This window comes from Echinops telfairi, unplaced genomic scaffold, assembly GCF_000313985.2.
Source record: "Echinops telfairi isolate 266 unplaced genomic scaffold, ASM31398v2 ScPeMD7_29;HRSCAF=101, whole genome shotgun sequence".
In the NCBI taxonomy this organism is placed as follows: Eukaryota; Metazoa; Chordata; class Mammalia; order Afrosoricida; family Tenrecidae; genus Echinops; species Echinops telfairi.
Window position 1 is genome coordinate 628,179 of NW_022103926.1, and position 11,345 is coordinate 639,523.

The 11,345-nt window shown below is 49.1% G+C and overlaps 1 protein-coding gene across 1 annotated transcript in view; it reads left to right on the top strand.

Moving 5' to 3' along the window:
• MYO18B (myosin XVIIIB) overlaps positions 1-11,345 on the top strand; it is a 307,510-nt gene that overhangs the window by 213,896 nt on the left and 82,269 nt on the right. Inside the window, exons 35-37 of the mRNA XM_045289537.1 lie at positions 6,137-6,250; positions 7,793-7,909; positions 10,910-10,993. Coding sequence (XP_045145472.1) covers positions 6,137-6,250; positions 7,793-7,909; positions 10,910-10,993 — 315 coding nt within the window. The remainder of the gene's footprint in view (positions 1-6,136; positions 6,251-7,792; positions 7,910-10,909; positions 10,994-11,345) is intronic.

The window sequence follows — 11,345 nt, forward strand, 5'->3', positions numbered from 1 at the left end:
AGAATGATGTACAAATGCGCTTTACACAATTGATGTGTGTATGGATTGCGATAACAGTTGTATGAGCCCCTAATAAAATGTTTAAAATAAATAAATAAATAAAGTGAAAAGAAGAAAAAAAAAGAAGACCCTGAAGGAGATGGATTGACACAGTGGCAGCAGCAATGGGCTCAGATATAGCAATGATTGAGGATGCCACAGGACTGGATCATGGTCCATTCTGTTGCACATCAGGTCACTGTGAGTTGGAACTGGCTTGAGGGCACACAGTGGTCAGACTTCAGTGGGCAACTAACTTCCCATGAGGACAGTGGACCAAAGTGGTTAAGAGCTGGATTCTGGAATGGAGAAACCTGGTCATTCCACTGACCAGCTGTGTAACGTGGAAAGGGGCACTTTCCCTCCATGAGCATACGTTCCCTCCTCTAGCTATCAAATGACCCTAATGTTAGCTCCTTCCTCCTGAAAGTGTCCTGAGGATTTTAAGAAGCCAGGCAGATAAAGTACTGAGATAGTTAAGTTTATTGTGGCAACCTGGTCAATGGGAACATGTGGGCTTTATCAGGTTTGATTGGAGGGCAAAGCGGTAAATGGTTCTGCATGGATCCACACCCCTCTCTCATGTTTGCTGGTGATTGGAGCGTGCTAGAGGGTGCTACTGCTTTTGCTAGTTCTCTGCCTCAGCCTGTGAGCTTCACAACCTGGGGGCCAAGCCAATCCGTGGATCATTTCGTTAAAGCTTGAGCATCCTTCAAGACATGTTTCGCCAAGCTGCTGGTGTATACATCACTTGAGCTTGAGGCTGGTGGATCCTGTCACCTTGCATTGCTTGTGTTCAATATCACATCTGGGCCTGTTTCGCTGAGCTCCCAAGTTACTGGCTGTTGGTGACCCACCCTGGTGCTTTCTGCCTGTGGGCAGATTCTGCTTGCCTTGCCTGAGGGAGCACTCTGCTATCTGCTTCCTTGACCTTGGACCCGGCATCCCACATGAGTTCAAGAATCTCCAGTATATTAACTGTTCCACGGAAGTGAGTTGAACTGAACCCTCTGTGCTACTGTGTGGACTAATTAGCTGTTATATTCCTTCTCTCTGTATAAACCTATCCTCTTATATATATACACATATAAAATCATAAGTCTCCTGGTTTTGTTTCTCTAGAGAACCCTGCTTAACACAAGTACCAAGCCCCAAACACCCAAATCCAACACCACTAATTTATTCTAACTCATAGTGACCCTATAGGGCAGAGTAGAGCTGCTCCCTAAGATTTCTGAGATGGTTAATCTTTATGCAACCAGACTGCCTCATCTTTTTCCTATGGAGCAACTACTGGGTCCAAACTGCCCACCTTTCAGCTATCAGCCCAAACTTAACTCCCTGTGCTGCCAGGGCTCCTTAGATAAAGCCCCCAAGCCCGTGCCATGGGCCCATGCCATTCTCACTCATAATGACCCGCTACAGCAGCGGTTCTCAACCTATGGGCCGCAACCCCTCTGGGTTGAACAACCTTTTCACAGGGGTTGCCTGATTCATAACAGTAACTAATTTACAGTTTTGAAGCAGCACCGAAAATAATTTTATGGTTGGGGATCACCACAACATGAGGAACTGTATGAAAGGGTCGCTGCCTTAGGAAAGTTGAGAACCAATGCTCTACAGGGTTTCCAAACCTTCTAAACCTTAAGGGGAGAAGACAGGCTAATCATTCTCCCTTGGAGTGGCTGGTGGGTTCAAACTGCTGGGCTTGTAGTTGGTGGCCCAGTTCCTAACTCATTGCACTACCAGGGCTCCTTAGATCAGGCGGAGTGCACTGACAGTGGTCCCTGAAAAGTAGTGGCAGCTATGGCTGCTAATGCCAAACCCAGCTGCTAGGCCATGACCGTCCTGTCTGGGGAACAGCAGGGGCTAAGAACCGGGCTGGTTGAGGGGCCCCATTGGCTCTGCTCTCTCTGAATTCATCTGTACCGGGGGCTCAATGGCCCCACATCTGGCTTGCTCCAGGAAGCCAGAGAGAGGAAGGAGCACGTTTGGACCAGGTACCAACTGGAAGATGGCTAAATTAGATGGCTAAAATCAGAGCCTCTTTTCTGCAGTGGCTCTGAGGAACACTGGCTTCTGGCTGATGAGACCCTAGGCCCAGAGGAAGAGCTCAACGGTTGGCAAACATGGCATGGACCCTGCTCTGCCCTGGTACTTCTGAGGATGCACACATGTGTCCTGGATGCCACCCAGTTCCGTGGCTTGGCCCTGGGCATCCCCTCCCCCTTCCTCTCTCCAGCATCATCACCCCACCCCTCCTGCTCCTCTAACACCACCTCTCCCACTTCTCCCTTCAGCACTATCTCTTCGCTCTTTTTCTTTGCGCGACTATCCAGTCACCTTGACCATCTCTCTTAGCCTCACGTCAAGTTGCTTCCTACCTCAGGGCTTTCGCACTTGCTACTTTGGTTTCCCAGACACTCTCTCTTCTAAGGCGGCACATGTTAGATTCACACCTACACTCTACGTGTAGTTCGCACCCCTTCTGTTCAGAGAGGCTTCTGGCTTCTCCATGAGTGTGGGGCCAGCTTGGCCTGCCTGCCTGCCACGTGTCTCCTCCCCATCTTCCAGCACCTCCACAGGGGCCCTGTAAGAAGATAAGGGCATGTTTGCCTCTCATTTCTGTCATTGATGCATTGACCATGTCAATGACCTCCCCTTACTCAAACTCATTTCCCTGGCTGTGTCTCCACCCCTCCCAGTCATTTTGGGAAATAGTCCTCCCGGTTCCCCTTTGGTGAAGCGCAGCTGCAGAAATGTATCCTTCTGGGGCCTTCTGTGGATTGTAGCTGCTGGACTGTAGGGGGTGGGACCAGAGCTACCCAGACACCAGAGCAGTGTGTAGGGCCATGAGGACAGGTAAGCCCAGCTCCACACTCACTTCCTGCTCCCACCCTCGATGGTCTCATCTGCACAACATAGATAGGAGAAGGTCACAGGTTGGACCGGAGGATGAAATAGGATACAAGTAAAGCCCATAACGTGGCTCTGGGCAGAGTGGCCACCAATCCCCTATGTGCCTTTATTCTGGGTGATTCTACCATCTGGGCTGGAGGCCTGAGCACCACCACCCTCTGAGAAGAACCACCTCTGCCCACTTTGACCCCAGGAGGACTTTGGCCATAGGTAGCCAGTTGTCCGTGGGGTAGCCTCTGCCTTGACTCCCTTATTCTTTGTACAGGCGTCCGTGGGAGCACTACACTTACTCTGTGGCCTGGGCAGTCAGCAATCATAGCATGTATACACAGACACATGTAATCAGAGAAGCTGGACTCCGTGAAGAAGAACTTGGCACCAGGATCTCAGGAAGGCTTATTAATGACCTGCAATATGCAGATGGCCTAACCTCGCTTGCTGCAAGTGAGAGGCCTCAAAGCACTTGCTGATGAAGATCAAGGATTACAGCCTTCGGTATGGATTACGACTCCACGTCAAGAAGCCCCCAATCCTCCCAACTCGACCAATAGGGAACATCATGATAAATAGAGAAAAGGTTGAAGTGGTCAAGGATTTTGTTTTGCTTTGATCCACAATCAATGCTCTGAGCAACAGCGGTCCACAGGCCAGCGGACCATTGCATTGGGTCAGTCGGCTGCACATGATCTCTTGAGAGGGTTGAAAAGCCCGGATGTTACTTTGAGGACTAAGGCAGACCCGACCCCAGCCACGGCATTTTCAGTCGCCTGCTATGCAGGTGAAAGTTGGACATTGGATAAGGAAGACTGAAGAAGCACGGATGCATTTGAATGATGGTGCTAGTGACGAATATTGAAAGTACCATGGACTGTTGAGGGGGCAGACCGATCTGTCTTGAAGGAAGTATGGTCTCAGTGCTCCTTAGAAACTTCGTCTTATAGTCTTAAGAGAGACCCGTCCGTGGAGAAAGACAACATGGTTGGTAAAGTACAGCAGCAACCGCAGTAACAACAGCAAAAAGGCAGACCCTCAATGAGATGGATTGACACCATGGCTCAGGCCTAGGAACAATTGTGAGGCAGGGCTGGGCGGTGTTTTGCTGTGCACAAGGTTACTCTGAGTTGGAATCCACTCCGTGGCTCCCCACAAAAATGCATCCATGGTTCCCTGGAAGTCTGCCCCTTTCCTGCCTTGCAGATTCCACCGCACGAAGCCCCATAGGTTACAGAGTGGAAATGCTTCATAGGTTGGCTGTCATCTTTATGAGAGCAGATCGCCAGGCCTTTATGCCGCAGCACTGCTGGCAGGGCTAAACCACCAGCTTTGGGGTTTGCAGTTAGCAGCCAAGCAATGGATCCTTATTGCCACCAGGGCTCCCTCCTGGGAATCTCTCTTGCCCACCCACCCCATTTTTCTGTCTTAGCACCCCAGCCTTCATGCCATTAACCCTTTTGTGGAGGCAGTGGCCTGCCATTTTAGAAAGGGCAACACAAGCAGAGGCTCATGAGCTTTGCGACTGGATACCATGTCATTCCTCTCTGAGCCAGGGCTGCTTTCCGGAGGTGAGGTCTAATGGTTTCAATGCAGAGGTTCCAGGGCTCCAGAATCTGAAGGGAGCAGGGTTTATGCCCATGTACAGTTTTCTCCAATGGGGATGTCTGCCTTCTGGGACCCGGCATGTCACCATCCCTAGGCCTGGATTGCTGCTTTTATCAGGTAACATCGAGTTGGTTTTGACTCAGAGACCCTACGTATAACAGAGGGAAACACCGCCCGGTCCTGTGCCAGCCCCACAATTGTTCTTATGGTTGAGCCCATTGTTGTAGCCACCGGGTCCGTCCATCTCGTCAAGGGCCTTACTCTTTTCCACGGCCCCTCTACGTTAGCAAGCACGCTGTCCTTCTCCAGGGACTGGTCTCCCCTGGCAACGGGTCCAAAGTACGTGAGACAGTCTCACCAGCCTTGCCTCTAAGGAGCATTGGGGCTGTACTTCTTCCAAGCGAGGCGGGCTTGTGCTTTTAGCAGTCTGTGCACTTAAACTATCCTTCGCCAGCACTGGATAAGCAGTCTCCCTCTCTGGAAGCCCTGCTTTGCCAGAAAGGATGTGGTTAGGTAAGGATGGTGAGAAGGAGACATTTTATTCACATTGGTGGTTTTAAACCCTAGAGATGCCAGGATAGCTCACCTGTGCAGCTTTGCATGTCATTTATGAGGTGGCTACAGGGTCTCTGAGACCCCCAACCACGTTTGTTCTTCAAGCTGACATCAAGGCACCTCTTGTAGGAAGCTCCCCACAAGCCCCAGCCCACATCTCCCATGCCCAGTGCCCCTGGGCCCTTACTTCTCAGAGAGCTTCCATCCCCATGCAGGGAAAGCCCAGGCTGCCTGTTCTCTGTAGCCTGAGGCCTGGCACAAAGTGGGCATCAGCAAGTCCTTGTCAAGTGAAATGGGATGCAGCTCCAGGCACTGGAGTGGACATGCCTCGCCTTATATCACGGACGTGTGTGGGTTGAACCAAGCAGGCACCGAGCCAGGCTGCCTCTGATGCAGCAATGTTGTCTTCCCTAGGGTGGGAAGTGATCAGGCTTACCTGTAAATAGTTGTATGGGGCTGGATTGGGCAGTATTGGTCCAGGCTGGGCTGGGTTGGGTTGGGCCATTCTGGGTTGGTAGTAGAATGGGAAGTATTGGGCTGGATTGGGCCATACTGGGTCTGGGTCTGTGCTGGTATTGGGCAGGGTCTGTACTGGTGCTTGGCTAAGCTGGTAGTAGGCTGAAGTAGATTTGTACTAGACTGGTACTAGGATAGACTGGTACTGGACTAGACTGGTACTGGGCTAGACTGAGTTTGAGTTGGACTGTGACTGGGCTATGCTGGATTTGGGCCAGGCTGGGACCGAGGTAGGGTGGGGCAATTCTGAGCTGGGTTGGGCCAAGAGGAGGACTAGACAGATACTGGGCAAGGTTGGGCTCTGATGGGTCTGGGCTAGGACTGGATTGGGTCTGGGCTGCCACTGGGCTGGGGCTGGGCTTCCATTGGCCTGGGGCTGGACTAATATTGGGCTGGGCTGCCACTGGGCTGGGCTGGGCTGCCACTGGGCTGGGGCTGGGCTCTAGGGGAAGAACCTCTTGGAGGGAGCTTCAAGAGGCCTTTTCTGTTTGCCCTGCTCCTGGTCTAGCTGCAGCAGAGCGAAGTCAAATGCGAGGATGCCTTGAAGACCCAGAAAGCGCTGACCGCAGACCTGGAGAGCATGCACAGCGAGTTGGAGAACATGAGCCGCAGCAAGAACCTGGTACCTGCCCCTCCCTGTCGCCAAGGGCAACCGGGCCTACTGGCCTCTGGGGGCTGTTATGGAACTACTGTATGCACAGCAGTATTAGAGGGCCATACGGTCCCCAGCATCATGGAGGTTTGGGCATTAACTCAGCACTCAAGAATGGGAACAGGGGCACCTACTGTGTACTCAGTACCATAGGGTATAGATGCCCCACTGTGCTCTGAGCACCATGGAGGAGAAAGGGCCAGCTGTGTGCTCACTACTGCAAGGAGCAGTTCGGATACCTGCATAGCACTTAGACCTACTGTGTGCTAGGGCTATGTGATGCACGTATCCTCCATGTACCTAATGTTTCCTAAGAATGAGTCTAGCCAACACAAGTCTTCATCAAGCACCAAGCCTACTCACTGCTGAGTGGTTCTCAGGCACATCTATTGTGGACCTACTATGCATCATCATCAAGTCAGGGCACAGTCATTCAGAGCAAGCTTTCACTCAATGAAAACATGAGGGAAAAGTTACTGTATGTGATGCATCTGTTATACAGGTGCCCTGGTAGCCTAGTGGGTTATGTGTTGGGCTGCTAACCACAGGATCATCAGTTCAAAACCACCAGCCAATCCACAAGAGAAAGACGGGGCTTTCTACGCCCATAGACTTACAGTCTGAGAAACTCACAAGGGCAGTTCTACCCTGTCCTAGAGGGTCGCTGTGAGTCAGAATCACTCAATGGCAGTGAGTTTGGATGGCTCCATCAGGTTGTGAAAATTGGGTTCTGTTTCTTTGTAGTGGGTTTAGGATACCGGTTGACTTGAATTTGGGCTCAACAAGTTTAAAATCTTAACAGTTTAGGTGTCTCTGGAGACATGTGGGCTGAAGTTTGCCTGAAAATTCCAGTTGGTCCTTTTGTTTAAGATTTTGTTTACACTAAATAAAAAGGAACATGGCCCCATACATACACACATACACACACACACATACAGAGGGACATACACACTCATATACAAAACCACCAGGCACACATACAAATATACACATCTAGATCCACCCATCCATTCAGTCTGTATTTACTGAGTGCTTGTGATAAATGAATGTTCCCAGCAGGGGGCTTAGTGTGGGGATGGACTTATGAACAAGACAAGGTGCCTGGTCTCTAGTCTCTCACATGTACCAGGGGGATTCAACATGTCTGTGGTGTGAAAATAGGATTCCAAGATAATGGCATAATTTCCCTGAATGCTTTGAAGCCCACTTATATGTTCCACGCACATTTATAAATAGATCTGCCTACCAAGATTCCCAGATGGGCTTCCACACATATATCTAGCCATTCACATCCATGCTACATTCATACAGTCACATGCCTTCTCAGGACAGACACACATGAGCACTCATAACCATTGTACAGCGCCATGCAGGGCTCCACCTAGGCACCTTCTCAGGTACACACCCACAGCATGTGTAGGCCCCCCGATGGCCAAGCTTCTAGCAGAGACAGGCAGGCCTCCCTCTGTTGCTCATCAAGACACCTCCGCCCCACATCCTGCCTCCCCTCAGGTGGATGAGCAGTTGTACCGGCTGCAGTTTGAGAGGGCAGACCTCCTGAAGCGCATCGATGAGGACCAGGATGACCTGAACGAGCTCATGAAGAAGCACAAGGACCTCATTGCCCAGGTGACAGCCTGATGTGGGAGAAGACTCAAGGGCCTGGAGCTAAAAAGGTGGGGAAGGCTGGGGAGGTAAAGGGGTTGAGCTGCTTCCTGGTGGAAGGTCCAGGACAAGAGGAGAGAGGAAATGCTACTGAAATCGGGATCATGTGTACAGGCTTACGTAGCTCTAAGGAAGGAGAATTCTACCTTCAGATGCTGTGTGATCTCTGGTGGACATCTCCACCAGGCAAGATTTTGATTTATACATCCATCCATTCATCCATCCACCCATCCTTATACCCTGGTATTCATTCATCCACCAACCCATTCTTCCACTTTCCTTCTGCTCATCCTTCGATTCATTTGTACATGGACCCAACCATTCATTCACATACTCACCCATCTACCTATCTACCCATCACCCATGCACTCATCACCCATCCACTCACACATTTATCTACCATCCACCCATATATCCATCCATCCACCCACCATAATAGTTATCCATTCACCATCCATGTTACTCACCATCCACTTACCCATCCACACATCGTTCCATCCATCTCTCCATCCTTCAATCTATTCATCCTTTTACCCATTGTATATCCATCCATCCATTTATTTATCCACCCACTCATCCTATACATCCATAATCTATCTACTCATCCACTTACCCTTCAACCCATTCTTCCACCATCCATGCCTCTCTGTCCATCCTTGTGCATACATCCATTCACTCATTGACTTATTTATCTACCATCTATCTATTCATCCATCCATTCTTATATTCACCCACCCACCATCCATGTACTCATTCATTCACCTGCCAACCCTTTCTTCTCTCCATATATGCACCCTTCTATCCTTCTAGCCACTTGTTTGGTGGCAAATTGGAGGCTCGGCAGAGTGACCTCAAGGGCTGTGAGGAGGGGCTCCATCATATTTATAGTCTTTGTGCTAGGGGTAGCAGCTCCTTCCCAGACTGGCAAGTGTCTTCCTAATATTTTGTTCTGGGAGATCCAGGGCAAAAAGGTCTACCAGCCTTTAAGTTCACCCTACAATCAATTGATCTGTGGAAATATATGTGATGCTACACAGTCAGGTTGAGTAGATTCCAACTCAAAGCAACTAGCCCAGACAGAGTAGACCTGTTCCCTGGAGTTTCTAAAACAATCACGTTTATGTGAGCAGACAGCTTCATCTTTTCATCCTCAGAGGGGCTGATGGGTTTGAACCACCACCCTGCCACCCTGGCTCCTCTTCTACTGCAGAAGGCTCAATAATGACACCAATAATCAACTATAAGAACCCCTGAGATTATGGTCCTCATTCAACGGTCAACTTTTGGATCTGAATTTACCTCCCTGACTCAATGTTCAGCCAAACACTAGACAGATCTATAAAGGGACCAGTCATCCAAGGGATGTACACACGCTTTAGAATCACCCCCCTTTGGAGAGCTAAAGGGCAGCATTGACCCAGGGACCAAGCTCAGAAGGACAAAGAAGGAAGAAGGAGGAGGAGGAGGAGGAGTGGAGGCAGGATACACAGGGAGGAGGTAGGAGAAATGATGTTACACTGTGGGGACGGTAATCACTGCCATGAAACAGAACATGCAGTTCAAAACAACCAGCTGCGTGGGAGAAAGACTGGGTTTTCCACTCCCATACGTAGTCACAGTGTCAGAAACCCAAACCGGTCACTGTGAGGCAGCCTTTCCTTGATGGCAGTGAGTTTAGAGTGAGAGAGAGATACTAATTATATAATTCTAACTATATAATATACATCTTAAAGTCTGAATTATACAACTAATTACATATTATACAACCAATTATATAAGTATGCAATTGTTATGCTTCTATAATTCATCAATCATAAACATGTAGGATAATTATAATTATGTAAATATATGATAGTTACAATTATATAATTAGTATGTCATATAAATTATATTGTTATAAATACATACTTTATTAAATATAAGTAAATATATAATCAATAGGGCTATAGTGGTTATGCATTGTGCCATGATCCACAAGGTCAGCAGTTCAAAACCAGCAGCTGCTCCATGGGACAAGGACAAGGGATTCTATTCCTCTAAAGAGTTAGAGTCTGGGAAATCCTCAGGGGCGGTTCGTCACTGCCCTGTAGGATTCAGCATTGACTCGATAGCACTGAGCTTGCCTTTGTAGTGTTAGCCACATTAGGGCAACAACCCTAAGAAAAGTCTGCGGCATCCTTCCCATTTGTAAAGATCCCTTATTTTTGCCAAAAATGGGAGTTTGCTTACTTGCTTAACTACAAAGTCAACCTGTACATAGGCCCACTGTAATTCCTTCAAATAGCCAATATGTATGGGAAATAGAGAAATAAGTGTCCTTCTACCTCCTTAAAAGCTCTCTTGTAAGAGATAATCACATTTAATCAGTTAATTTTGTTATCTTTTAAAAGAAACTTCACTCTCTTTTAAGAAACCAAAGAACTTCTGTGTCTAAGGGCACAGCAGGGTAGCAGCCCATTCCACAGATGGGGACACTAAAGGGCAGAGAGGCTTTGTGGGGTGGCCAGGCAAACAGCTAGTTCTGGAACCCGTTACCCGATGTGAGGACTCGTCCTTGCTCCAGGGAGTTAAACCTGTGGCCTGCTCACTTCAGTCTGGGCTTGCCAACGTGGGTAATATGTGGCAGCACAGTTGAGAACAGCCACGGGCATGCTGGGAAGTGACTCAGTGAACAGGAGAAGGAAGGATGATTGGGGGAGGTCACTTTGGGGGACCAGCTGTTGGCTTGTTGGAAGGAAGGCCTGGACATGTACTTCGGAAAAAACCCGCCAATGAAGGCCAGGTGGATCCCAACACTCTGACCCCCCTGTGCATGGGCCTCCATGAGCTGGAAGCTGCCTTGTGATCTAAGCTTTAGGGGCCTTAGGTATGTATGGGTCAGGGGAGAGGGGAGTTCTGCGGTTGGTTTCTCACAGAGCTGTGATCTCAGGGTAACATTTTATTTGCATTGTTTGATCTCACCAGTCTGCTGCGGACATTGGACAGATTCAAGAGATGCAGCTGCAGCTGGAGGAAGCCAACAAGGAGAAGCACAAGCTTCAAGAACAAGTCGGTATTCGGAGCCACTGCTGCCGATAGCCATGCTGTGGAGTTGGGGAGTGTGTCAGTCTGGGTAGACTGGAGAAACCAGCACTCATATATGTATAAGAAAGAGCTTTATTTACAAGAGCAGTTGGTTATTGAGAAAACATCCCAGCCCAGTCCAGAACAAGTCCATAAGTCCGATATTAGCCCATATGTCCAATACCAATCTGTAAAGTCCTCTTCAGACTCACAAAACACATACAATGATGTGGAATTCAGGAAGATCACAGGCCAATGAGTACAAAGTCTTGTGGATCCAGTGGCAGTAGAAGCATCTCAGCACTGGCAGGGGTCTCCATGTGGCTCTTCCAGTCCC